A 27,436-nucleotide genomic window follows, 5' to 3' on the forward strand; every position below is an offset into this window, starting at 1 on the left:
GCAGAAGCAGAAGCAGAAGCAGAAGCAGAAGCATTTCCTTTGCACCCGAAAATAGAGGCGCACCGTTCCCGGACGTACTGCAATACCGGGTCGATGCGTGGAGCGGACGGAGCAAGCTCCTTCTCCGACTCCCAGTCTCAAAAATCCGTTTAATATGTAGTCCCCAGATAGGGGACGTATCAGATATTAAACTGATAAGAACAGATACTACACTTGATCTTAGCCAAAAGGCCGAGAAGCGATGGCCTGAAAATTGGCCACAGCTGGCCGCCGCCGCCCAGGGGGCCGGGAATCCGATCGCGGGGTCCGGCCGGACCCGGTCCCCGCTCGCCATTGGTCCGGGGCCCCCTCGACGCTTCCCCCGGGACCTCTGGCCGTCACCTCAGCTCCACCCACAAAGCCCCACGTCCTCTGCCACGGTAGCTACCTACGTGCTGAAGGCTCTTATCGCCGTTTAATTGCACGAGCACTCGCGGAACAGCTATGTAATTGCCTAGCTAAGCAAGCAAGGAGACAGTCCACACTCTATAACACATGTACCTGACAAGTCACAAACCAGGGACACATGGCAACAAGTCATCAACAAGCTTCTTAAGAACAGAAAAGTCGCCCCGTCCGGCGGACGGAGCATCCAAAAATAGCACAAACTCAGGAGTGTTCCTCTCCACGGAAATCTTTAGTAAAAGGCGAAAGATTTGTGCGTGATGAAGAGAAACCCGAGCACACGTGGCCTCTCGCCGGCACCAGCCGCCGTAGGCCCTCCCGGCCCGGAGCCGCAGGCCCGGAGTTGTCCCCCCCGCGCGTTATCCGCGGAAGAGGGAGAGGAGACGCTATAACCGCCCGACTGGCAGAGGGCGCAAGCGAGCCATGGACCGCTGCAAACCGGCTCGCTAGCTGACTTACTTAACCAACTTCACTCACCCAGCTAGCTGACGGAGAATGATAGATAGATAGATAGATAGATAGATAGATAGAAAGAAAGAAAGAAAGAACGACACACACACGATAAAACTATTTCTTTTATTTCATTTAAAAAAAAAAAAACCCCACAAGGACTCAGTTGCTTGTCTACTCCACGCAGAAGCAGAAGCAGAAGCAGAAGCAGAAGCAGAAGCAGAAGCAGAAGCAGAAGCAGAAGCAGAAGCAGAAGCAGAAGCAGAAGCATTTCCTTTGCACCCGAAAATAGAGGCGCACCGTTCCCGGACGTACTGCAATACCGGGTCGATGCGTGGAGCGGACGGAGCAAGCTCCTTCTCCCAGTCTCAAAAATCCGTTTAATATGTAGTCCCCAGATAGGGGACGTATCAGATATTAAACTGATAAGAACAGATTTTTTTTTTTTTTTTTTTTTTTTTTTTAAACACTCAGACCGTAACCCCTTCATCTGATTTTACAGCACGATCATCAATGCTGAGACCCCCAGACTTCCATCTGTCCCTCAGCCCACTTCACGCGCAGAAGGAGGTACCGTGCCTCCTCATTGTGCCACAAATTCAACCCACATACTATATACATTATATACATTATATACATTATATACATTTCTATTTACAGACACGTTCAGCATGTCCCCACTGGACCTGCATCACTATTTTCCCTTCTCCGCCCCAACCCTACAGTCCCGATGTCCCACAGTCTCTTTTACCCCACCAGCACAACCCATCACAATAAAATTTTCCATTTTTCCAGTGCAGCGTGGAAGCCCCATCTCAAGACGTCCCACTGAAACCTCCTCTCCACGTCTGCCGCAACCATCTCACACACCCCCCTCACTGTCCATCCCGGTTTTACTTCCCCCCTCTCCCCTCTTGCCACCCACAACTTAAATTTTACTAGGCTCATCAGGAGAAGGGCCAGGAACCTTCCCCTTCCCCTCTTCTTCTCCAACCCATACCCCCATAACACCCCTTCCCTCCCCACGCCCTCCAGTACCCCATACCTACCCCTCATCAGTTGCCATACCCCTTGGGCAAAGCCACACTCCCAAAATACATGCTGCACCGTTTCCTCCCCTTTGCAGCCCACCCTTGCACAAAACCTATTCTTCGTTAATTTGTGCCGGTACAGCACCTCTCTGACCGGCAACCTCCCGTACGCCACCAACCAGTTTAGGTCTTTTAACCTGTTGTCCAACCCCTTCGCCTGCACTTTTGCCCATACCCCCCTTCCCACCCCCACCCCCAGACCTTCCTTTGGCCTCAGTTTCTCCACCATCGCCCTGTAGAGGCTCCGATGGTCCGCCGCCAGCCCCCTATCTTCACATTCTTTGTTTCTCTTGGCCCACCGCACCACCCACAAGAGGTGTGCGGGGGCCCTCTCCGCCCTTGGGACCTTATTGTCCCACGCTACCCAAGTCCTGAAACATCCCGACACCCAAAAATAAACAAACAACTGAAATTTGTGCGTCTTTGGACCTATCAGTGCCACCACCAAATTGCTAAAAAATAACACATCAAATTTCAACGGGAGAAATGGCACGTCCCTGCCCCCCTCCTCCACCTTCTGGTGCATCACCACCCTCGGTATATATTCGTATCCCCCCCAAATAAATCGAAAAACTGCTCTGACGAGGGCCCGGCGCAAGCGCAGAGGCATGATGTATACCCTCGCCAGATACACCAGCGAGGGCAGCACATCCGCCTTCAGTGCCATTACCTTCCCGCTGACAGACAAGCGCCTCTTTGCCCACAGCCCCAACTTCCTATATCCCCCCGACAAACGGCTCTCCCAGTTCCTCTTCGCGTCTTCTATTGGGTCTCCCCCAAACTCTACCCCTAACACTCTTAGCGGTCCATTACAGACCTTCATCCCCCCCACACCATCCTTCCTACCCTGAAAAAACCCAAAATACTTTACCTGTGACTTTTCTACGTTCAGCAACGCCCCTGCTCCTGCTGCAAAATCCTCCACAATGTGGAGAGCCTCCCTAACCCCACCCTCAGCATCTATGAACAAAGTCATATCATCTGCGTATTGGGTGACTTTCACCTCTGCCCCTCCCCCACCCGGGATGGGAACCCCCCTGATCCTCCCACACCTCCTTATTGCTTCCGCCAGAGGTTCGATATAAAGTGCGTACAGAAGTGGGGAAAGCGGGCACCCCTGCCTTACCCCTCCCCTCTGCCTCACTACCTCCCCCAGATGCCCGTTAACCACCACCCTGCTCCCTACCCCTGTGTACATGATCCTTAACCACCTATTAAACCCATCACCAAAACCACACCGTGCTAAAACCCCAAACAAAAACCCGTGATGGACCCGGTCAAACGCCTTCTCCATATCCAGGTTCGCCACAATCAAAGATAAGCCCCGCTCCCTCACCCATACTAGTGTATCCCTTATTAGTTGCAAATTAAGAGTAGCAGCTCTCCCCTCTACTCCACACGTCTGATCTTCATTGACTAGGAAAGGCATAGCCAGCCTCAGCCTCCCTGCTAACGCCCTTGCTATCAGCTTATAATCGACCCCCAAGAGTGTGATTGGTCGCCAATTTTTCAGCTGCTGCTCTTCCCCCTTCTTAAACAGCAGCGTCACCACTCCCTCACGCATTGAGGGGGTGAGCTCCCCCTGCCCAAAAATCTCACTGACCACCTCAAGGAAGACGGGCCCCAAAAGCTCCCAGAAAGTAATGTAGAATTCCTTGGGTAGCCCATCCCTCCCCGGCGCCTTCCCGTTTTGCATTCCCACAAGGGCCTGCTTCACCTCCTCCAAACTAAAAGGCAGTTCTAAGGCTGCTCTCACCCCTTCCGGCACCCGCTCCTCCACCAAACCAAAAAAACTATCCCTTTTCTGCGCGTCTACCACCCTCTCCCCAAATAGTTCCCTATAAAATTTCGTTGCCACCTCCACCATCCCTGCTGCATCTGTGAACACCCTCCCATCTATGTCCCTCAACCCCTCCATCACCCTTTTCGCCCTGGCTGCCCTCACCCTTTGAAAAAAATAGGCGGAGCACTTCTCCTCCTTCTCCCTTTGCTCCCCCTGGCACTTGAAAGCCAAGGCTTGCGCCTCCTCCTCAAAAAGGCCCTCATCTTGGCCTTCAACCCCGCCCATTTTTCTAACTCAAACTCCCCCCCCCTATTCCATACTATGTACATATTTTCCAGCTCCTTCTGTAACCTCCACACGTACCCCCTCTCCCTCCACCTCCTAGCCCTGCAATAGCCCTGTGCTACCCCTCTTGTTCTCCTCTTAATTTCTTCCCACCATTCTGCCACTGTAGGGAAGAACGGCTTTAGTTTCAGCCATCCCAGAAATTCCCTTTTAAAAACCTTCCTAAACCCTTCCTCCTCCAGAATTCTGGTATTTAGTTTCCACCACCCCCTCCCAAACACTGTCCCGTCCCACTCCAACTCCACTACCACCCCACTATGGTCCGAACAAAAAAGTGGCACCACCTCCGCGGAGACCACCCGCTTCTCCCCCGGCACAAAAACAAAGTCGATCCGACTTTTTGCCCCCCTGCTGTTTCCCCAAGTCCACCCCGGGTCCCCTGGACAACACAGCCGAAATGCATCCGTCAACGAAAATTGACTCATTAAATTCCTAAGATACTTTAGCGTAAAATCTGGCGCTTCAAAAGAAACATTAAAATCCCCCCCTAGCACCAAAACTCTATTTGTTACGCATATCGTTTCCAAATCCAAAAACAACTCCTTCCTCCTGGTTGGCCCTGTGGGAGCGTAAACGTTTACACTCCTCACTTTCACACCCCCCCACTCCCCATCCACAACCAAAACCCTACCCTGTACAAAAGAAAAACTATCTGACACAACAAAATCCCTTGTTCCCACCAAAATCCCCACTCCCGTGGAATGGGCCCCTCCAACGCTCCAAAACGAACGGCCTTTCCCCCATTCCCCCGTAAACAAAACGCAGTCCTCCTGGGACCTCAGATGAACCTCTTGCAGGAAACATAGTGAAAACCGCTGCATTGCTAGAAATTGAAAGACCCCCCGCCTTTTCACACCGTTCCCCAACCCCCGCACGTTGCAGGTCAGTATACGTAATGGCTCCATTTTGGCTCCAAAAAAACACCAACCCCACCGCCCACGCTTCAGGGTACCCCCCGCCCCTCCTCATCCAGAAACAAATATGGCAAATCATTCGCCGACCCCGGCGACAACGGCCCCGCATCGTACGCAGTGATGGAGATTGGAGAGGGTGGGTCCCACTCCAAACTCTCCCCACTGGTGAGCTCCATGGACCCCTCCGACTCCGATGTAAAGTCCGAGGCTGTCACCCCGAGCCTCACTCTCCGTTTTGTCATCCGTCCTTCCTCGCTTTCCCCTATCACCGCATCTAGCGGGTGTCTCTCCTCCACTGCCTCCGCCCAGTCCGTGCGCAGGCCCCGCTTGATTCCCCCCTCTGGTATCTTCTCCTTGTTTCCAGAGGTCTCCTCCCTGGCCCTGGTCTTCTTGGACCCTTCTACTTCTACCCCTTCAGTAGGGACCGCCCTTGTTGCCGCCATCACCTCTTCACCCGCACCTTGCGTGTGGGGGGCCACCCCTGACGAGGCGCGAGGACTCCGCTCCGCCTCTTTCTCCACCCCAGGGGTTGTCTCCCCCGGCTTCCCTGATGCCACCTTCTCCACTGGAGCTGTGCGGACTCCCTTTGCCTTCTGTGCTCCCTCTGCCACCTGCTCTTCCTCCGCTGCTGCAGGGGGCGTTGCAGCCAAAGGAGAGACCCCTTCCCGGCCTGGCTCCATGCCTGACTTTCCAGGCTCCTGGCGCTTTTCCCCCTCCTCCCCACCAGAGGGCGCCGCTTCTCCCCTCGCCGCCTCGGCGTAGGTTCGCCTCCGGGCCGGGCAATTCCGGACCACATGCTCCTCACTCCCGCACAGGTGGCACTTCCTTCCCTTTGGGCAGTCCCTCGCCACATGGCCCTCTTCCTCACACGAGGAGCAAACAAAGGGCTCTGCACATTCCTTTGCCATATGGCCGTATTTTAGGCATCGCCTACAATATGTGGGCAACCCCACGTAAGACAAAAACCCCCGGTCCGCTCCAATGGTAAAAACAGCCGGTAGGTGCCTCAACCCTCCCACCGCGCTACTATCTTTTTGCAGCCGTACTAGAAACTGCCTCTTCCCCGACCACACACCAAAGCTATTTCGCAGCTTTACTTCCGGCTTTAGGACCACACAGTACCTGCTTAAAAACAGTTCCACGTCCCTCGCCGGCACGAAGGGGTTGTACATAAGTACATTCACCGATTTAACATCGTTAGAAAACAGTGGTTCTAACGATACTCCCCGCAACACTTCACTCGCTCTCTTTTCCTTGAAACGCTCAAATACTTCCAAGCACAAATTCTCAGAATCCAGCGTAACATCAAAAAGTCCCCTCGCCTGAAAGTCCTGAACACAGTACATTCGGCTAACAGGAACATTAAACAGCTCACCAAAAATTTTTATAATCACGTACCGCAGGTCCACCGTTTCTCTCCTCTGCGCGCTTACCACCAACCGAAGCGTGTTCTTTCGGCGCACTCCGCTGCTCCCGAATTCCGGCCCAGGATCTGCCATGGCCTCCTGTCTCCTTCTCCTCCGCGTCGATCGCTTTTCCAAATGAAGTCTTCTCGATAAGAACAGATACTACACTTGATCTTAGCCAAAAGGCCGAGAAGCGATGGCCTGAAAATTGGCCACAGCTGGCCGCCGCCGCCCAGGGGGCCGGGAATCCGATCGCGGGGTCCGGCCGGACCCGGTCCCCGCTCGCCATTGGTCCGGGGCCCCCTCGACGCTTCCCCCGGGACCTCTGGCCGTCACCTCAGCTCCACCCACAAAGCCCCACGTCCTCTGCCACGGTAGCTACCTACGTGCTGAAGGCTCTTATCGCCGTTTAATTGCACGAGCACTCGCGGAACAGCTATGTAATTGCCTAGCTAAGCAAGCAAGGAGACAGTCCACACTCTATAACACATGTACCTGACAAGTCACAAACCAGGGACACATGGCAACAAGTCATCAACAAGCTTTCTTAAGAACAGAAAAGTCGCCCCGTCCGGCGGACGGAGCATCCAAAAATAGCACAAACTCAGGAGTGTTCCTCTCCACGGAAATCTTTAGTAAAAGGCGAAAGATTTGTGCGTGATGAAGAGAAACCCGAGCACACGTGGCCTCTCGCCGGCACCAGCCGCCGTAGGCCCTCCCGGCCCGGAGCCGCAGGCCCGGAGTTGTCCCCCCGCGCGTTATCCGCGGAAGAGGGAGAGGAGACGCTATAACCGCCCGACTGGCAGAGGGCGCAAGCGAGCCATGGACCGCTGCAAACCGGCTCGCTAGCTGACTTACTTAACCAACTTCACTCACCCAGCTAGCTGACGGAGAATGATAGATAGATAGATAGATAGATAGATAGATAGATAGATAGATAGAAAGAAAGAAAGAAAGAACGACACACACACACGATAAAACTATTTCTTTTATTTCATTTAAAAAAAAAAAAACCCCACAAGGACTCAGTTGCTTGTCTACTCCACGCAGAAGCAGAAGCAGAAGCAGAAGCAGAAGCAGAAGCAGAAGCAGAAGCATTTCCTTTGCACCCGAAAATAGAGGCGCACCGTTCCCGGACGTACTGCAATACCGGGTCGATGCGTGGAGCGGACGGAGCAAGCTCCTTCTCCGACTCCCAGTCTCAAAAATCCGTTTAATATGTAGTCCCCAGATAGGGGACGTATCAGATATTAAACTGATAAGAACAGATACTACACTTGATCTTAGCCAAAAGGCCGAGAAGCGATGGCCTGAAAATTGGCCACAGCTGGCCGCCGCCGCCCAGGGGGCCGGGAATCCGATCGCGGGGTCCGGCCGGACCCGGTCCCCGCTCGCCATTGGTCCGGGGCCCCCTCGACGCTTCCCCCGGGACCTCTGGCCGTCACCTCAGCTCCACCCACAAAGCCCCACGTCCTCTGCCACGGTAGCTACCTACGTGCTGAAGGCTCTTATCGCCGTTTAATTGCACGAGCACTCGCGGAACAGCTATGTAATTGCCTAGCTAAGCAAGCAAGGAGACAGTCCACACTCTATAACACATGTACCTGACAAGTCACAAACCAGGGACACATGGCAACAAGTCATCAACAAGCTTTCTTAAGAACAGAAAAGTCGCCCCGTCCGGCGGACGGAGCATCCAAAAATAGCACAAACTCAGGAGTGTTCCTCTCCACGGAAATCTTTAGTAAAAGGCGAAAGATTTGTGCGTGATGAAGAGAAACCCGAGCACACGTGGCCTCTCGCCGGCACCAGCCGCCGTAGGCCCTCCCGGCCCGGAGCCGCAGGCCCGGAGTTGTCCCCCCGCGCGTTATCCGCGGAAGAGGGAGAGGAGACGCTATAACCGCCCGACTGGCAGAGGGCGCAAGCGAGCCACGGACCGCTGCAAACTGGCTCGCTAGCTGACTTACTTAACCAACTTCACTCACCCAGCTAGCTGACGGAGAATGATAGATAGATAGATAGACAGACAGATAGATAGATAGATAGATAGAAAGAAAGAACGACACACACACGATAAAACTATTTCTTTTATTTCATTTAAAAAAAAAAAAAAAACCCCACAAGGACTCAGTTGCTTGTCTACTCCACGCAGAAGCAGAAGCAGAAGCAGAAGCAGAAGCAGAAGCAGAAGCATTTCCTTTGCACCCGAAAATAGAGGCGCACCGTTCCCGGACGTACTGCAATACCGGGTCGATGCGTGGAGCGGACGGAGCAAGCTCCTTCTCCGACTCCCAGTCTCAAAAATCCGTTTAATATGTAGTCCCCAGATAGGGGACGTATCAGATATTAAACTGATAAGAACAGATTTTTTTTTTTGTTTTTATGAGACTTTATTTCAGACATCATAATCAGAATACCTTACATCGCATACATGTGTACACAACCACCCAAAACCATCCCCTCCCATACAAATACGAACACCCCACCCTTTACCAACATTAAACCACACAATCAGAACCTACCCAACAAAACCCCTTATACACATGCAACAAAGTCCCCTTAAACCCATTCAGCTTAGTCCCCAATACCTACCTATACAAAACTAAAATAACCATACAAACTATACAACAACAACAAATAATACTTACTCCAAACCCTCCCAAAACCCCTTCCACTTTTCCTTTGCGGCATGGAAACCCCACCTCTCCATGTCCACCCGGAATCTCCACCCCAACTCTCCTCTAACCCACCCACCTACTCCCTTCGCCTTCCCCTCCACATTACATCTTACTGCCATGCAGCGTGCGTCCCACAAGGCCTCCAAACAAAATCAACTAATAACACCCTCCCCTGCACAACAGAAAAACAATTTACTATTTTAAATTCCCTCCCCCCAAACAAAATCCCCACACCAGTTGAGTGCACTCCCCAAATCCCCCACCAAGATTCCCCTCTCACCCACTCCTTAGAAAACCTCCTAACATCATCCCCATCCCTCAAGTGCACCTCTTGTAACAAACACACATCGAAGTTCAAACAGGAAAGAAAAGAAAAAAACACCTCCCCTCTTTACCTTGTTCCTCACCCCCCGCACATTAACTGTAATTATATTAAATAAAGCCATGTTCAGAAACACAAAATACCCCAACCTACACGAAGTAAACCCCCTTTATTTTCCTCCCTCTTCCCCCACACCCCTTTCACCCGAGGGACCAGGGGCCATCCCTATTACCTGCTCAAATCCCTCCATGTCCCACTCCAACTCCACAGAGGGAGACCCTCCTGCCAGGTCAATGTCCGACTCGCCTCCTGACTGAGAAGCCCCTGAGGCATCTGACAGGGCCTTATACCGGTTAGTGAGCGACACTTGCAACCCAGTCTTAAAAAATTTATGGGGATTCTCCATCTCCACGGAAGCCCGCTTTCTCCCCGTCACTCTCGCCCAGTCCATTCCACTGCTCCCCTCAGGGGGGTCAGAGTCCCCCCAAAGAGTGGGAGTGTCCACGTCCCCCGAGGCGTGCCCCGCCACCTCCTCCGCAGATGCTGAAAGAGCGCCTTCTGACACCTTCTCCTTTGAAATAAGCTCTGGGGTCTCAACTGGTGCGTCATCCGCTCCCGCCTGCTTCTCCCGAAGAACATCTGCCGCCCGCCGAAACCTCTGGACACTGCTCAACCCAGCAGAACTAGGGCCCGGAATAGCCTCCGGGCTCACCAGAAACACTGGAACCACCGGAACCGAAGCACCCACAGGAGCTGTAACCAGATCTCTCAATGGGGGCCGTACCGGTGCCTCAGCCGAAACAGGTTGCTCTGGAATTAGAGCTGAAGCAGCCAAAGACCCGGGAACTGATCCCTTCCTTGCCCCCTTTCCGGAATCCACCTCTGCACTCATCTCCTCCTCTACTGCTCCGGCATGAGCCTCACCTAGCGCCGATCCCCCTTTGGTAGCAGTCTCCCCAACACTCCTTCCATCTCTTCCACTAGTGGGCGCTGCTTCCTCGTCCACAGCTGCACTTCCTCCTCTCACCATCTCTGCATACGTGCGCTGCCTCTCTGGACATTCCCGAAACAGGTGCTCGTTACTCGAACAAAGACTGCACCTTTTGGGCGCGGTGCAATCTCTGCCCTTATGCTCTTCCGAGCCACAATTTCTGCATTTCTCGCCCTTGCAGTCCTCCTTTAAATGTCCAAAGCATCCACATTTCCTACAGTAAATGGGCATACCTGGATAGTACAAATAGCCTCTGTCTGGCCCAATAGCAAACATTCCCGGCGGGTGACTAAAACCCCCCACACTTGCTGAATCCGGGCGAAAACGCACCATGTATCTTCTTTTTCCAGTCCAAAAACCATACTTATTTTTAATCTTCATCCCCTCCTTTACGTCCGCACAGTACCTTCTTAAAAAACACAAAATGTCTGCCTCCGGAACAAAGGGGTTGTATAAATGAATTACTAAAGGCCTAAGAGGCCTAGAATATAATAGCCAGACCATCACACCCTTCAACAGCTCATTATCCTTCTTCTTGTTGTAAAGCTGATAAAAATTAAAACAATCCGACTCTGTATTGAAAGTTAGATCATACAGACCTTTGCTGGGCACATCTTGGAGGCAAAACACACTCTCCTGATCCACTTCAAACAATCCTCTCACAATCTTCTCCACAAAAAACTCCAGCGTGACCACTTTCCGCTGCTCCTCCGTCACTTCAAATCGTACAGTGTTGCGCAGCCGCACCCGGTGGGTCGGCACTCCATCTTCTATGTTGTTCATCGCCTTCCTTATAAGTTTTGAAAAACTTAGCCAAAAGGCCGAGAAGCGATGGCCTGAAAATTGGCCACAGCTGGCCGCCGCCGCCCAGGGGGCCGGGAATCCGATCGCGGGGTCCGGCCGGACCCGGTCCCCGCTCGCCATTGGTCCGGGGCCCCCTCGACGCTTCCCCCGGGACCTCTGGCCGTCACCTCAGCTCCACCCACAAAGCCCCACGTCCTCTGCCACGGTAGCTACCTACGTGCTGAAGGCTCTTATCGCCGTTTAATTGCCCGAGCACTCGCAGAACAGCTATGTAATTGCCTAGCTAAGCAAGCAAGGAGACAGTCCACACTCTATAACACATGTACCCGACAAGTCACAAACCAGGGACACATGGCAACAAGTCATCAACAAGCTCTCTTAAGAACAGAAAAGTCGCCCCGTCCGGCGGACGGAGCATCCAAAAATAGCACAAACTCAGGAGTGTTCCTCTCCACGGAAATCTTTAGTAAAAGGCGAAAGATTTGTGCGTGATGAAGAGAAACCCGAGCACACGTGGCCTCTCGCCGTCACCAGCCGCCGTAGGCCCTCCCGGCCCGGAGCCGCAGGCCCGGAGTTGTCCCCCCGCGCGTTATCCGCGGAAGAGGGAGAGGAGACGCTATAACCGCCCGACTGGCAGAGGGCGCAAGCGAGCCACGGACCGCTGCAAACTGGCTCGCTAGCTGACTTACTTAACCAACTTCACTCACCCAGCTAGCTGACGGAGAATGATAGATAGATAGATAGATAGATAGATAGATAGATAGACAGATAGATAGATAGACAGATAGAAAGAACGACACACACACGATAAAACTATTTCTTTTATTTCATTTTAAAAAAAAAAAAAAAAAACCCCACAAGGACTCAGTTGCTTGTCTACTCCACGCAGAAGCAGAAGCAGAAGCAGAAGCAGAAGCAGAAGCAGAAGCAGAAGCAGAAGCAGAAGCAGAAGCAGAAGCAGAAGCATTTCCTTTGCACCCGAAAATAGAGGCGCACCGTTCCCGGACGTACTGCAATACCGGGTCGATGCGTGGAGCGGACGGAGCAAGCTCCTTCTCCGACTCCCAGTCTCAAAAATCCGTTTAATATGTAGTCCCCAGATAGGGGACGTATCAGATATTAAACTGATAAGAACAGATTTTTTTTTTTTGAAAAAATTTTATTCACTCACCATCACAACACATTACATGCACATTTTCCCTTCCAACCCACAAGTCCAAGTCCAGATCTCCCATAGCAGCCCCCCCCCCAATTGAAATCCAAAACACAACCCCCAAAAACCCACCCAACACAAACACAAATCAGTACCTCTATACAAACTCCAAACACATTCCCCACAAAACACCCCTTCCAAAGACACCTTGCCCAAAATCATAAAACACCCCCCCTATATTAACCTCAAATTAAACCTTTCCACCGCTCTCTTGCGGCGTTAAACCCCCACCGCAGCACTTCCCCCTGGAAACGCCGCTCCACCTCCGCCTTCACCATCTCCACCACCCCTCTCCCTGTCCAACCTTGCCTCACTGCTCCCCTCTCTCCTCTAGCCACCCACAATCTGTGCTTCACAACACTGAGAAGCAACAGTGTTAAGAAGCCTTCCCTTCCTTTTATCCTCTCCAGACCGCTGCCGTAGAGTACCATCTCCTGGCGCAGCTCCCTCAGAACCCCATACCTACCCTTCACCCCAGCCCACACCTCCTGTGCGAACCCGCACCCCCAAAACACGTGCAGCACTGTTTCCTCCTCCCCACACCCCCACCTTGGACAGTACCTGTTCTTTGTCAATTTGTGCCGGTACAGGGTATCCCGCACCGGCAACCGCCCATATGCCACCAGCCAGTTCAGGTCCTTTAACCTGTTTTCCAGGCCTTTTTTCTGCACGGCCACCCATCCTTCCCTTCCCACCCCCACCCGCAAACCCCCCTCCGGCCTCATCTTGTCCCTCAGCACCTTATACAAGCGCCGATGATCCGTTGCCAGCTCCCTATTCCCCCACACCTCCTTCCTCTTTGCCCATCTCACCATATACAAAAACTGCGCCGGAGCCACCTCCGCCCTTGGGACCCTATTGTCCCATTCCACCAGGGAGCGGAAGTACCCCGACACCCAGAACCGTACAAAGAGCTGGAATTTGTGCACCCTCTCCCCCACGAGAGCCACGCACATGTTACAAAAAAACATAACATCAAATTTCAGCGGGAAGCATGGCACATCCCTACCCCCCTCCTCCACCGCCTGATACATACTCACCCGTTGGATGTACTCATACCCCCCCCACAGGAACCGGAACACCTTCCTGGTCAAATCCCTGCGCATGCGCAGGGGCATGATAAACACCCTAGCCAAATAGGTCAGGGACGGCAAGATGTCCGCCTTCAGGGCCATAACCTTACCAGTTAAGGTAAGGCGCCTCCCCGACCACAGACCCAATCTCTTCTCCACCCCTGCCAACCTCCTCCCCCAATTTCTCTCTGCATCCTCGGCCGTGTCCCCCCCGAAATCTACTCCTAATATCCTGAGCGGGCCCTCCGAAACTCCCAGCCCACCCAGGGCGTCCACCCTGGCCCTCCACGTACCAAAATATTTCATCTGGGACTTTGCCCGATTTAGTCGAGCCCCCGACCCCCTCCCAAACTCCTCAACCAACCCCAAGGCCACCTCCAGACCCCTCTCCGTCCTAAAAAACAGGGTCATGTCATCTGCATAGAGGGACACCTTAAGAGCTTCCCTACCTCCCCCTGGGATTGAGATCCCCCTAATCTCCTCCTCCCGCCTAATCGCCTCCCCCAGAGGCTCCACATATAGGGCGTACAGGAGGGGTGACAGTGGGCACCCCTGCCTGACCCCCCCCTCCTGCCTCAAAAAACCCCCCAAATACCCGTTTACCATCACCCTACTTCCCACACCGCTGTACATTAAACCTAACCACTTTAAAAAACCCCCACCAAACCCGCACCGTGCCAAAACATTAAACAAAAACCCGTGATTCACCCTGTCGAAAGCTTTCTCCATGTCGAGGCTAGCCACCACCAGAGGCAAGCCCCGATCCCCCACCCAACACAAAACATCCCGCACCAGCTGTAGATTAAAAGTCGTTGACCTCCCCTCCACTCCGCACGTCTGGTCCTCCCTCACAAGGTGAGGCATAGCCAGACCCAGTCGCGCTGCCAAAGCCCTTGCCAACAGCTTGTAATCAACGCACAGGAGGGTGATGGGCCGCCAGTTGCGGAGATCCCCCGGATCTCCCTTTTTATGCAGCAGGGTCACCACCCCCTCCCTCATTGACGGCGCTAGCTCCCCCCGCCGGAACACCTCCTGCACCACCTCTAGCAGGTCATCCCCCAGCACGTCCCAGAACTCCGCATAGAATTCCTTCGGGAGACCATCCAACCCCGGCACCTTACCTTCCTTCATGCCTCCCAGCGCCCCTCGGAGCTCCTCCTTACTAATGGGGAGCTCCAGGGCTGCCCGCACCCCCTCTGGCACCCCCTCTGCCACCATACCCAGAAAAAAGGCGCTTGCCTCACCATCCACAAGCCGCTCTTTAAAAAGTTCCGCATAGAAGTCGGAAGCTACGGCCACCATCTCCTCTGCCTTCGTCCGTACCCTCCCATCCCTTCCCCTCAACCCGCTCACCAACTTTTTCCCCTGCGCCACCCTCACCGTCTGGAAGAAATATGATGAGCATTTCTCATCCTCTTCCTGCCTTTGTACCCTACACTTAAAAGAGAACACCCGTGCCCGCTCCTCAAACCACCCCTTCAACTCCTCCTTCAGGTACGCCCACCGCTGTTCATCAAAAACCCCCCCCTGGTTCCAATGTACATAGACAGCTTCCAGCTGCCTCTGGAGCTGCCTATATCTCCTCTCCTCCCTCCTCCTCTTCCCCCTGCAATATTCCCTTGCTAACTCCTTCACCCTTACCTTGAACCCCTCCCACCACTCTACAACTGTGGAAAAGAAGGGCTTCAGGCAGGCCCACCCTCTATACAGGGCCCGGACGCGTCCTTGGAATGCCTTTTCCTTCACAACCTGGACATTCAACCTCCAGAACCCCCTCCCGAACCTGGGCACATCCCCATCCAACCCCACAACCACCCCACAGTGATCAGAAAAAAATAAAGGTACAATATTTACAGATCTCACCTTCTGCCCCCCCCTAAAGAAAACCATATCCAGCCTGCTCCGGGCTCCCCTTGAGTTTCCCCAGGTGAAGCCTGGCTCCACCGGGTGCAATGCCCTAAACCCATCCACCAACCCAAACTTTTTCACCAACCCCCTTAAAGCAGGCAGAGTAGAATCACCCCCCTCAAACGAAACATTAAAATCCCCCCCAAAAATAACACATCGGTTCGTGGACAAGATGCCATCGAAACCCGTAAACAACTCCCTTCGTCTTACTGGCAGCGTTGGCGCGTACACGTTTATTAGGCGCCACTTAACCCCCCTCCAGTCAACATCCACCACCAAAACCCTCCCCTGCACAAAGGAAAAAACCCCCACCACAACAAAGTCCCTTAATCCAAACAAAATCCCAACCCCAGAAGAGTGGGCTCCCCCCACACTCCAAAAAGAGAGCCCCAAACCCCACTCCCCTGAAAATACCCTACAATCCTCCTCGGACTTCAGGTGTACCTCCTGCAGAAAGTACACTGCGCACTTTCTAAGTGCCAAAAACTGTAACACCCCCCCCCTCTTCATCTTCCCCCCCAAACCCCGCACGTTACAGGTCATCACAGAAAAATCTGCCATCACAAAACAGTCCCCCCCGACCTCTCCCCCATCACCCCCTCCCCTAAATAGGGCAACTCGTTCTGAGAGCCCGGTGAAAAACCTCCCCCATCATAAGCAGTCTCCATCATGGGCGACGGTGGGTCCCACTCCAGGCTCTCCCCACTCCCCGCACCCATAGAACATTCAGAATTTGCTGGAGAAGATCCCCAGCCCCATTTACTTTCACCTTCTTGCTCGGCAGCAGGATATCCGAGATGTTCCCCAGTTCCAGCGGGTCCTCCTCCTCCACCGCCAGGGCCCAGTCCGTCACAAGGCCTCGCTTTTGTGCTGCCTGCCCCTGCGGAGTCCCTCCAGCCTCCACCGCCAGAGCCGTCTCCAAGCTCACCTCCGCTGCAGACCCACCGCTCACCGGTTCAGCCACCACCTCCCCCGTCACCTCCACAGGACGGCCCGACTCTGGACCCTCCACAGCCTTGCCCTCCTCCTGCACTGTGGTACGGCCTGCCAGGGCCGCCCCATCCATCTGCGCCAGCTCCTCCGCTGCAGCTGCACCCACGGTTAGCTCCTCCGCAACCTCCTTGATGCCCACATTCCGTGCCTGCTCCCCAGCCACCGGGGTCGCCGGCTCCCCAAACTGGGGAGGAACCCGGACCGGATCCGGACCGGACTTCCACCCACTTCCTCCAGCCGACTCCCCCACCGCTCCACTTTCACCACCAGGGGACTTCCTTCCTCCCTGCACCACCTCAGCAAAAGACCGGTGCCGTTCCGGGCACTTCCGGAACAGGTGATCCTTCCCTCCACACAGGTGGCAGACCTTATCATTAGTGCAGTCCCTTGCCACATGGCCCTTCTCCCCGCACACACTACAAACAATTTCGTTTGTGCAATCCTTGGCCATGTGGCCGTAACAGAAGCACTTTCGACAGTATGCAGGAAGCCCTGCATACGTGAGGTACCCTTTATCTTGCCCGATCATGAACATTGCTGGCAGGTGTTTCACTCCCCCGATTTCCGCTGAATCCCTCTGAAGCCTCACCAAGTATTGTCGCTTCCCATTCCAGATGCCAAAAGCATTTTTCAGCTTGACCTCTGTCTTCAGCACGGTACAGCGCCTCTTTAAAAAACACTCCACATCCAGAGTCGGTACAAACGGATTATACATCACAACCGTGACAATCTTCACATCAAACGAAAAAAGGGGCTCCAATAAAATCCCCGTCAGTGCCTCGTGAGGCCCCATCGCCTTAAACTTTTCAAAAACCTCCAAACACAGGCTCTCACTGTCCAAAGTAACATCAAAAAAGCCCTTGGCCTGGTAGTCTTGCAAGCAGTACATCCTTGAAGTCCCCACCTGGAACAGCTCTCTGAACAAATCCACGACCACATACCTCAAATCCACGACTTGCCTGCGTGCCGATGCGACGACGACCCTCAGCGTATTTCGCCGACGCAGCCCACCAGTCGAAAATTCTGGCGCCGGGCCCTCCATCCTACCCACCCAGCGCGTGTACACAACTATCGCTCTTTCTTCGCAATCAAAGTCCTATCACTAGATCTTAGCCAAAAGGCCGAGAAGCGATGGCCTGAAAATTGGCCACAGCTGGCCGCCGCCGCCCAGGGGGCCGGGAATCCGATCGCGGGGTCCGGCCGGACCCGGTCCCCGCTCGCCATTGGTCCGGGGCCCCCTCGACGCTTCCCCCGGGACCTCTGGCCGTCACCTCAGCTCCACCCACAAAGCCCCACGTCCTCTGCCACGGTAGCTACCTACGTGCTGAAGGCTCTTATCGCCGTTTAATTGCACGAGCACTCGCAGAACAGCTATGTAATTGCCTAGCTAAGCAAGCAAGGAGACAGTCCACACTCTATAACACATGTACCCGACAAGTCACAAACCAGGGACACATGGCAACAAGTCATCAACAAGCTCTCTTAAGAACAGAAAAGTCGCCCCGTCCGGCGGACGGAGCATCCAAAAATAGCACAAACTCAGGAGTGTTCCTCTCCACGGAAATCTTTAGTAAAAGGCGAAAGATTTGTGCGTGATGAAGAGAAACCCGAGCACACGTGGCCTCTCGCCGTCACCAGCCGCCGTAGGCCCTCCCGGCCCGGAGCCGCAGGCCCGGAGTTGTCCCCCCGCGCGTTATCCGCGGAAGAGGGAGAGGAGACGCTATAACCGCCCGACTGGCAGAGGGCGCAAGCGAGCCACGGACCGCTGCAAACTGGCTCGCTAGCTGACTTACTTAACCAACTTCACTCACCCAGCTAGCTGACGGAGAATGATAGATAGATAGATAGATAGATAGATAGATAGATAGACAGATAGATAGATAGACAGATAGAAAGAACGACACACACACGATAAAACTATTTCTTTTATTTCATTTTAAAAAAAAAAAAAAAAACCCCACAAGGACTCAGTTGCTTGTCTACTCCACGCAGAAGCAGAAGCAGAAGCAGAAGCAGAAGCAGAAGCAGAAGCATTTCCTTTGCACCCGAAAATAGAGGCGCACCGTTCCCGGACGTACTGCAATACCGGGTCGATGCGTGGAGCGGACGGAGCAAGCTCCTTCTCCGACTCCCAGTCTCAAAAATCCGTTTAATATGTAGTCCCCAGATAGGGGACGTATCAGATATTAAACTGATAAGAACAGATACTACACTTGATCTTAGCCAAAAGGCCGAGAAGCGATGGCCTGAAAATTGGCCACAGCTGGCCGCCGCCGCCCAGGGGGCCGGGAATCCGATCGCGGGGTCCGGCCGGACCCGGTCCCCGCTCGCCATTGGTCCGGGGCCCCCTCGACGCTTCCCCCGGGACCTCTGGCCGTCACCTCAGCTCCACCCACAAAGCCCCACGTCCTCTGCCACGGTAGCTACCTACGTGCTGAAGGCTCTTATCGCCGTTTAATTGCACGAGCACTCGCAGAACAGCTATGTAATTGCCTAGCTAAGCAAGCAAGGAGACAGTCCACACTCTATAACACATGTACCCGACAAGTCACAAACCAGGGACACATGGCAACAAGTCATCAACAAGCTCTCTTAAGAACAGAAAAGTCGCCCCGTCCGGCGGACGGAGCATCCAAAAATAGCACAAACTCAGGAGTGTTCCTCTCCACGGAAATCTTTAGTAAAAGTATCTTTAATGGTTTTTTAAGTTTAACATTTTACATTTTTAAAACATTACTTTTTCTCTTTTTTTCTTTTAAAAGTCAAAAACAGAAACCAAAACACATTTAAACACAGACATTTACAAGAATTACAAAACATAATAACACTCAAAAAAGATAGCAGAAGACAATTGCAAAAACAAAATACATATATCAATAATAACACACACAAAGACAAGAACTGTATTAAGATTTAACAATAAATAGTGTAAAAGGGTACGTGCGCTCGGGAGTGGTGTGCAGAGCGAGTGCCCCTCCTAGGGGGGTGGACTATATGATGAGTTCTTTCCAGTGGTCCACCCCCCATTTCTCTCTCGCTAGGTCCTTGTTTCTCCGGAAGTCCACCAGAACGCCGTCCTGGAGGAGGTTTTGAATCCTCCTCCGGAGAGTGACCAGGTCCACAGTTGTTTTTTGGTAGACCTTGATGTTTCTTGTCTCCCACAGGACCTGCCGGACGGTGTTAGTGATCCTCCACTGACGCTGGAGCTCCAAGGTCTTGAGTCCCCCTCGGGGACCGTAGAGGACGCTCTCAGCCGTCAGGGAGGACATCGGCAGCAACCTGTTATGGGAGACAGAGGAAACAACAAGGCCCCAGACCCGCCTAGCCACGGTGCACTCCCAGAACAGATGGTAATTGTGTTCTGAGTCAGTGCAACCGTGGGGGCAGCGCTCAGTGAGGGCTAAGTGCCGGCGGTACATAAACACTCTTGTGGGGAGACACCCGTGAGCTGTCATCCAGGCAATATCTTTTTGCTTGTTTGTAAGACATTTGTGTGTTACATTTGCCCAGATGACGTGCGGGTCCCGGGCCGGCCCTGACCTCGGGAGCGTGGCGGTCTCTTTTGATCTTAGATGAGCCATTATGATTTTATAGCTCCACGAGGTCAGGCCAGCCCTGGGCAATCCCGCCCTGAAGGCAAAGTCCCTCAGGGCCTGATAGACATAAGGGGGGTCCCAGCTATATGGTGTGGTGAGGTCCAGCACACCCAGGCCCATTGTCCGCAGGAAGGGGGTGGCATAGTACCTAGCGAAGGCACCAGAGGCCTTTCCCACCTTCCCGACGTTCTGGACCAGGGCGGCCAGACCTTGCACCATAAGAATGGTGACTATGTCCGGGACCCCCCGCCCCCCCATTCCTCTCCTCTTTGAGGAGGGTGACTCTACTAAGTTTCTCCATATTACTCCCCCAGACAAAGCGGAAGGCCAACCTAGCTATTCTCTTGCTGGTGGCCTTGTCTGGGGGAAACACCCTCCCCACATAGAGAAGAATGGGCAGGACAATTGCCTTCAGGACGAGGATCTTACCCGCCATGGTCAGGGGCCGTGCACTCCAGCTCCGGGTTTTGTTTTGGACGTGGCTTAGGGCTCCCTCCCAGCTCGTTCGCCCTCCTCCGTCAGCCTGGAAGGTCACCCCCAAGAGCTTGATGGTATTTCTGCGTACAGGGAAGGAAACGGTTAGAGGCTCACTATAATGAGGAGACAGAAACAGTTCACTCTTGTCCCTGTTGACCAGGGCGCCAGTGGCCACACAGAAGTCGTCCATCACCTTGGTGGCACAAGCGATGGAGCGACTATCTGTGGCGACGATGGTGATGTCGTCCATGTACGCCATCACCTTTAGCCGCTCTCCTCTAGCCCCCGGCAGCGGGTAACCCGCCACTCCGGGGCTGGCCCTGATGGCCTGGAGAAACGGTTCCAGGTAGATGACGTACAGGAGAGATGCTAGAGGGCACCCCTGCCTGACGCCAGACCTGATGGCAAACGGGGCAGAGGGCTGCCTGTTGACAACCACTCTGCCCGTTATGTCGGTCAGGCAGATCTTTATCCAACGCCGGAGGGGGCCAGGGATGTTCATTCTCTCTAGCACTCTCTCCAGGCACACATGACTCACCCGGTCAAATGCCTTCTCCTGATCGAGGCTGAGAAGGCACAAGGGGGACCGCCGCTCCCCGGAGTGGATGATTAAATCCCTCACGAGGAGCAGGTTGTCGTTTATGGACCTCCCCTGCACGCTGCAGGTCTGGTCCGGTCCGATCACCGATGTTATCAGGCCTTGGAACCTCCTCATCAGCGCCTTCGCCATGATCTTATAGTCGACTGAGAGGAGGTTGATCGGCCGCCAGTTGCGGAGGTCCTTCAGGTCCCCCTTCTTTGGGACAAGAGCTACTGAGCTCTGTCTCAGTGAGGCCCCCAACCGCCCCTCCCTGTACGCCGCTCTAAAGACTTCAGCCACGTCCTCCTTCAGGAGATCCCAGTAAGTTTGGTAGAACTCGGCTGGGATTCCGTCAGGACCCGGAGCTTTATGTTGGTTGAGGGAGAGCACGGCCCGGGTGAGCTCCTCGGTGCTCAACTCCGAGTCCATCCGCTCGTCACCCAGACGTCTGTCAAGGCCGCCCAGGAAGGTGTCCATGAGAGCCCCATCGGAGGGCCTCTCACTATAGAGGCCCCCGTAGAACTCCCGGGCCACCTCCCGGACCTCCGCCTCTTCAGACACCACCACACCTCTGTTGTTATAGAGAGACAAGATGTTATTAGTCTTAGACCGCGCCCTGCGGAAGAAAAACCGTGTGCACTTCTCATCCTCCTCGAGGCCCTGGAGTTTGGAGCGGAAAGTAAATTTTTCCCGCTCTTCCCGGTAGAGGGTGGTGAGGTTCTGCCGAGTCCGTGCGATCTCACTGCTAACATCCAGGCCTCGGGACTGGAGGAGGCTCAGTCTCTGGAGGGCAGCATTGTGTCGTACAAAAACTGCCCTCCTTTCCTTCGCCTTCCTCCGCCCGACTGCCCGGAAGTAGCCTCGCACTCGCTCCTTCACCATCTCCCACCACTCCACCGGGGAGTCAAAGAGATGTTTCAGACTCACCCACTCCAGGTAACGTCTCGAGAAGGAGAGTCGCACCTGGGGGTCTTGGAGATGGCTGATGTTCATCCGCCAGAGCCCCTTACCCACGGTTATGGACTTCTTCCAGGTCAGGGACACGGTCACCATGTGGTGGTCCGAGAAGTGCACCGCCTGGATGGAATAAGCGGGCACCCCCAGGCCTGGGGAGAGCAGAAACAAATCGATCCTCGAAGAAGAGCTTCCGGAAGAACTCACCCACGTGTGTTGGGGGGGAGAGGCGCCCCCGGCGTCGCGGAGGGAGAAGTCTTCTATGAGGGACCGCAGCAGGTCGCTGGAGCGGTCCCGTCTGGGTCTGCTGCGGTCCTCATCTGTCAAGGCACAGTTGAAATCCCCCCCCACGACAACCGGCATTGTGCAATGGATTAATGAAGGTAATTTTGTGAAAAGGGAGACTCTCTCGGCCACGCTGGTGGGGCCGTACACGTTGATCACCCTGAGTGGGGAACCCCCGACATCGAAGTCGGTGACGAGGATTCGCCCACTCTCTACTACGCTGCTGGATGTTATACGTACGTAGGGGTTTTTCACCAACGTGCCGACCCCATCAGCTCTGGCGATGTTGGAGCCAGACCAGAGAGAGTCTCCCATTCTCCCAAATCTTTAGTAAAAGGCGAAAGATTTGTGCGTGATGAAGAGAAACCCGAGCACACGTGGCCTCTCGCCGTCACCAGCCGCCGTAGGCCCTCCCGGCCCGGAGCCGCAGGCCCGGAGTTGTCCCCCCGCGCGTTATCCGCGGAAGAGGGAGAGGAGACGCTATAACCGCCCGACTGGCAGAGGGCGCAAGCGAGCCACGGACCGCTGCAAACTGGCTCGCTAGCTGACTTACTTAACCAACTTCACTCACCCAGCTAGCTGACGGAGAATGATAGATAGATAGATAGATAGATAGATAGATAGATAGACAGATAGATAGATAGACAGATAGAAAGAACGACACACACACGATAAAACTATTTCTTTTATTTCATTTAAAAAAAAAAAAAAAAAAACCCCACAAGGACTCAGTTGCTTGTCTACTCCACGCAGAAGCAGAAGCAGAAGCAGAAGCAGAAGCAGAAGCAGAAGCAGAAGCAGAAGCAGAAGCAGAAGCAGAAGCATTTCCTTTGCACCCGAAAATAGAGGCGCACCGTTCCCGGACGTACTGCAATACCGGGTCGATGCGTGGAGCGGACGGAGCAAGCTCCTTCTCCGACTCCCAGTCTCAAAAATCCGTTTAATATGTAGTCCCCAGATAGGGGACGTATCAGATATTAAACTGATAAGAACAGATACTACACTTGATCTTAGCCAAAAGGCCGAGAAGCGATGGCCTGAAAATTGGCCACAGCTGGCCGCCGCCGCCCAGGGGGCCGGGAATCCGATCGCGGGGTCCGGCCGGACCCGGTCCCCGCTCGCCATTGGTCCGGGGCCCCCTCGACGCTTCCCCCGGGACCTCTGGCCGTCACCTCAGCTCCACCCACAAAGCCCCACGTCCTCTGCCACGGTAGCTACCTACGTGCTGAAGGCTCTTATCGCCGTTTAATTGCACGAGCACTCGCAGAACAGCTATGTAATTGCCTAGCTAAGCAAGCAAGGAGACAGTCCACACTCTATAACACATGTACCCGACAAGTCACAAACCAGGGACACATGGCAACCAGTCATCAACAAGCTCTCTTAAGAACAGAAAAGTCGCCCCGTCCGGCGGACGGAGCATCCAAAAATAGCACAAACTCAGGAGTGTTCCTCTCCACGGAAATCTTTAGTAAAAGGCGAAAGATTTGTGCGTGATGAAGAGAAACCCGAGCACACGTGGCCTCTCGCCGTCACCAGCCGCCGTAGGCCCTCCCGGCCCGGAGCCGCAGGCCCGGAGTTGTCCCCCCGCGCGTTATCCGCGGAAGAGGGAGAGGAGACGCTATAACCGCCCGACTGGCAGAGGGCGCAAGCGAGCCACGGACCGCTGCAAACTGGCTCGCTAGCTGACTTACTTAACCAACTTCACTCACCCAGCTAGCTGACGGAGAATGATAGATAGATAGATAGATAGATAGATAGATAGATAGACAGATAGATAGATAGACAGATAGAAAGAACGACACACACACGATAAAACTATTTCTTTTATTTCATTTAAAAAAAAAAAAAAAAAAACCCCACAAGGACTCAGTTGCTTGTCTACTCCACGCAGAAGCAGAAGCAGAAGCAGAAGCAGAAGCATTTCCTTTGCACCCGAAAATAGAGGCGCAATGAGAGGCAATGTCTTTTTGCTTGTTAGTTAGACATTTGTGTGTAACATTTGCCCAGATGACTTGCGGGTCCCGGGCCGGCCCTGACCTCGGGAGCGTGGCGGTCTCGCTGGATCTTAGATGAGCCATTATGATTTTATAGCTCCACGAGGTCAGGCCAGCCCTGGGCAATCCCGCCCTGAAGGCAAAGTCCCTCAGGGCCTGATAGACATAAGGGGGGTCCCAGCTATATGGTGTGGTGAGGTCCAGCACACCCAGGCCCATTGTCCGCAGGAAGGGGGTGGCATAGTACCTAGCGAAGGCACCAGAGGCCTTTCCCACCTTCCCGACGTTCTGGACCAGGGCGGCCAGACCTTGCACCATAAGAATGGTGACTATGTCCGGGACCCCCCGCCCCCCATTCCTCTCCTCTTTGAGGAGGGTGACTCTACTAAGTTTCTCCATATTACTCCCCCAGACAAAGCGGAAGGCCAACCTAGCTATTCTCTTGCTGGTGGCCTTGTCTGGGGGAAACACCCTCCCCACATAGAGAAGAATGGGCAGGACAATTGCCTTCAGGACGAGGATCTTACCCGCCATGGTCAGGGGCCGTGCACTCCAGCTCCGGGTTTTGTTTTGGACGTGGCTTAGGGCTCCCTCCCAGCTCGTTCGCCCTCCTCCGTCAGCCTGGAAGGTCACCCCCAAGAGCTTGATGGTATTTCTGCGTACAGGGAAGGAAACGGTTAGAGGCTCACTATAATGAGGAGACAGAAACAGTTCACTCTTGTCCCTGTTGACCAGGGCGCCAGTGGCCACACAGAAGTCGTCCATCACCTTGGTGGCACAAGCGATGGAGCGACTATCTGTGGCGACGATGGTGATGTCGTCCATGTACGCCATCACCTTTAGCCGCTCTCCTCCAGCCCCCGGCAGCGGGTAACCTGCCACTCCGGGGCTGACCCTGATGGCCTGGAGAAACGGTTCCAGGTAGATGACGTACAGGAGAGATGCTAGAGGGCACCCCTGCCTGACGCCAGACCTGATGGCAAACGGGGCAGAGGGCTGCCTGTTGACAACCACTCTGCCCGTTATGTCGGTCAGGCAGATCTTTATCCAACGCCGGAGGGGGCCAGGGATGTTCATTCTCTCTAGCACTCTCTCCAGGCACACATGACTCACCCGGTCAAATGCCTTCTCCTGATCGAGGCTGAGAAGGCACAAGGGGGACCGCCGCTCCCCGGAGTGGATGATTAGATCCCTCACGAGGAGCAGGTTGTCGTTAATGGACCTCCCCTGCACGCTGCAGGTCTGGTCCGGTCCGATCACCGATGTAATCAGGCCTTGGAACCTCCTCATCAGCGCCTTCGCCATGATCTTATAGTCGACTGAGAGGAGGTTGATCGGCCGCCAGTTGCGGAGGTCCTTCAGGTCCCCCTTCTTTGGGACAAGAGCTACTGAGCTCTGTCTCAGTGAGGCCCCCAACCGCCCCTCCCTGTACGCCGCTCTGAAGACTTCAGCCACGTCCTCCTTCAGGAGATCCCAGTAAGTTTGGTAGAACTCGGCTGGGATTCCGTCAGGACCCGGAGCTTTATGTTGGTTGAGGGAGAGCACGGCCCGGGTGAGCTCCTCGGTGCTCAACTCCGAGTCCATCCGCTCGTCACCCAGACGTCTGTCAAGGCCGCCCAGGAAGGTGTCCATGAGAGTCCCATCGGAGGGCCTCTCACTATAGAGGCCCCCGTAGAACTCCCGGGCCACCTCCCGGACCTCCGCCTCTTCAGACACCACCACACCTCTGTTGTTATAGAGAGACAAGATGTTATTAGTCTTAGACCGCGCCCTGCGGAAGAAAAACCGTGTGCACTTCTCATCCTCCTCGAGGCCCTGGAGTTTGGAGCGGAAAGTAAATTTTTCCCGCTCTTCCCGGTAGAGGGTGGTGAGGTTCTGCCGAGTCCGTGCGATCTCACTGCTAACATCCAGGCCTCGGGACTGGAGGAGGCTCAGTCTCTGGAGGGCAGCATTGTGTCGTACAAAAACTGCCCTCCTTTCCTTCGCCTTCCTCCGCCCGACTGCCCGGAAGTAGCCTCGCACTCGCTCCTTCACCATCTCCCACCACTCCACCGGGGAGTCAAAGAGATGTTTCAGACTCACCCACTCCAGGTAATGTCTCGAGAAGGAGAGTCGCACCTGGGGGTCTTGGAGATGGCTGATGTTCATCCGCCAGAGCCCCTTACCCACGGTTATGGACTTCTTCCAGGTCAGGGACACGGTCACCATGTGGTGGTCCGAGAAGTGCACCGCCTGGATGGAATAAGCGGGCACCCCCAGGCCTGGGGAGAGCAGAAACAAATCGATCCTCGAAGAAGAGCTTCCGGAAGAACTCACCCACGTGTGTTGGGGGGGAGAGGCGCCCCCGGCGTCGCGGAGGGAGAAGTCTTCTATGAGGGACCGCAGCAGGTCGCTGGAGCGGTCCCGTCTGGGTCTGCTGCGGTCCTCATCTGTCAAGGCACAGTTGAAATCCCCCCCCACGACAACCGGCATTGTGCAATGGATTAATGAAGGTAATTTTGTGAAAAGGGAGACTCTCTCGGCCACGCTGGTGGGGCCGTACACGTTGATCACCCTGAGTGGGGAACCCCCGACATCGAAATCGGTGACGAGGATTCGCCCACTCTCTACTACGCTGCTGGATGTTATACGTACGTAGGGGTTTTTTACCAACGTGCCGACCCCATCAGCTCTGGCGATGTTGGAGCCAGACCAGAGAGAGTCTCCCATTCTCCATCCCTCCCCCAGAGCGCCATCCAACTCCCGGAACGGAATACCACATTCCTGGAGCAGGATGACGTCTGAGGGGACCTGTGACAGGATGGAGAAGACTGTATGGCGTTTGGAAGGGTCTTTTATGCTTCGGGTGTTTAGTGATGAGAGTGTTATTGTGTGATCCATAGTTTTATTGTTGTGTGTGATTTATTTACCAATATTACTGTTAGCTATTTGTTTGCAAATGTTGTTAAGTTTGTCATTTACTGTGTCCTGTTTATTGAGGCGCCTACTCACCCCCGGACCATGTACACTCACAGGCCTCCCCTCCTGACTGCCTGGGAGGTTCCGTCCTGGAGAGGTGGGGGCAGATGGTCTTGCCCCAGGCTTCCCCCCAGTCCCTGGAGGGCCCTGAGAGGAGGTTGCTGTTCCAGATCC

The 27,436-nt window shown here is 54.3% G+C and overlaps 1 protein-coding gene, 12 non-coding genes and 2 pseudogenes across 13 annotated transcripts; all 15 read right to left on the bottom strand.

The window, feature by feature from the left end:
* Nucleotides 1-52: 52 nt before the first annotated feature.
* Nucleotides 53-243, bottom strand: LOC118218630. The gene has a single exon (XR_004763512.1). It is a non-coding gene; the product is annotated as a U2 spliceosomal RNA (small nuclear RNA).
* Nucleotides 244-607: 364 nt separating this feature from the next.
* Nucleotides 608-724, bottom strand: LOC118218595. Its single transcript, XR_004763476.1, has one exon. It is a non-coding gene; the product is annotated as a U5 spliceosomal RNA (small nuclear RNA).
* Nucleotides 725-1,183: 459 nt separating this feature from the next.
* Nucleotides 1,184-1,365, bottom strand: LOC118218544. Its single transcript, XR_004763439.1, has one exon. It is a non-coding gene; the product is annotated as a U2 spliceosomal RNA (small nuclear RNA).
* A 5,189-nt stretch (nt 1,366-6,554) lies between these two features.
* Nucleotides 6,555-6,631, bottom strand: LOC118218555 (annotated as a pseudogene).
* Nucleotides 6,632-6,996: 365 nt separating this feature from the next.
* On the bottom strand, nt 6,997-7,113 carry LOC118218596. Its single transcript, XR_004763477.1, has one exon. It is a non-coding gene; the product is annotated as a U5 spliceosomal RNA (small nuclear RNA).
* Nucleotides 7,114-7,549: 436 nt separating this feature from the next.
* LOC118218631 lies at nt 7,550-7,740 on the bottom strand. The gene has a single exon (XR_004763513.1). It is a non-coding gene; the product is annotated as a U2 spliceosomal RNA (small nuclear RNA).
* A 365-nt stretch (nt 7,741-8,105) lies between these two features.
* On the bottom strand, nt 8,106-8,222 carry LOC118218597. Its single transcript, XR_004763478.1, has one exon. It is a non-coding gene; the product is annotated as a U5 spliceosomal RNA (small nuclear RNA).
* Nucleotides 8,223-8,645: 423 nt separating this feature from the next.
* LOC118218519 lies at nt 8,646-8,827 on the bottom strand. Its single transcript, XR_004763429.1, has one exon. It is a non-coding gene; the product is annotated as a U2 spliceosomal RNA (small nuclear RNA).
* A 775-nt stretch (nt 8,828-9,602) lies between these two features.
* Nucleotides 9,603-11,676, bottom strand: LOC118218375. The gene is made up of 2 exons (XM_035400984.1): nt 11,024-11,676; nt 9,603-10,486 (listed from the first exon to the last, which is right to left on the bottom strand). Exons 1-2 carry the CDS (start codon nt 11,346-11,348, stop codon nt 9,603-9,605), a joined length of 1,209 nt encoding a protein of 402 aa, XP_035256875.1. The 5' UTR covers nt 11,349-11,676.
* On the bottom strand, nt 11,623-11,739 carry LOC118218598. Its single transcript, XR_004763479.1, has one exon. It is a non-coding gene; the product is annotated as a U5 spliceosomal RNA (small nuclear RNA).
* A 474-nt stretch (nt 11,740-12,213) lies between these two features.
* Nucleotides 12,214-12,391, bottom strand: LOC118218644 (annotated as a pseudogene).
* A 5,522-nt stretch (nt 12,392-17,913) lies between these two features.
* On the bottom strand, nt 17,914-18,030 carry LOC118218599. The gene has a single exon (XR_004763480.1). It is a non-coding gene; the product is annotated as a U5 spliceosomal RNA (small nuclear RNA).
* Nucleotides 18,031-18,467: 437 nt separating this feature from the next.
* Nucleotides 18,468-18,658, bottom strand: LOC118218632. The gene has a single exon (XR_004763514.1). It is a non-coding gene; the product is annotated as a U2 spliceosomal RNA (small nuclear RNA).
* A 4,492-nt stretch (nt 18,659-23,150) lies between these two features.
* LOC118218634 lies at nt 23,151-23,341 on the bottom strand. The gene has a single exon (XR_004763515.1). It is a non-coding gene; the product is annotated as a U2 spliceosomal RNA (small nuclear RNA).
* A 365-nt stretch (nt 23,342-23,706) lies between these two features.
* LOC118218600 lies at nt 23,707-23,823 on the bottom strand. Its single transcript, XR_004763481.1, has one exon. It is a non-coding gene; the product is annotated as a U5 spliceosomal RNA (small nuclear RNA).
* Between the last annotated feature and the right edge of the window lie 3,613 nt (nt 23,824-27,436).

The sequence above is a fragment of the Anguilla anguilla genome, chromosome 18 (genome assembly GCF_013347855.1).
Source record: "Anguilla anguilla isolate fAngAng1 chromosome 18, fAngAng1.pri, whole genome shotgun sequence".
In the NCBI taxonomy this organism is placed as follows: Eukaryota; Metazoa; Chordata; class Actinopteri; order Anguilliformes; family Anguillidae; genus Anguilla; species Anguilla anguilla.

What these genes read in the sequence shown, in the direction of transcription:
- LOC118218375 (XM_035400984.1), bottom strand. Translation starts at nt 11,348, where the DNA reads ATGGCGAGCGGGGACCGGGTCCGGCCGGACCCCGCGATCGGATTCCCG. An exon ending in CCAAGATGTGCCCAGCAAAG is followed by an intron (nt 10,487 to 11,023) that starts GTCTGTATGATC and finishes GGGAATGTCCAG; the next exon opens with AGAGGCAGCGCACGTATGCA.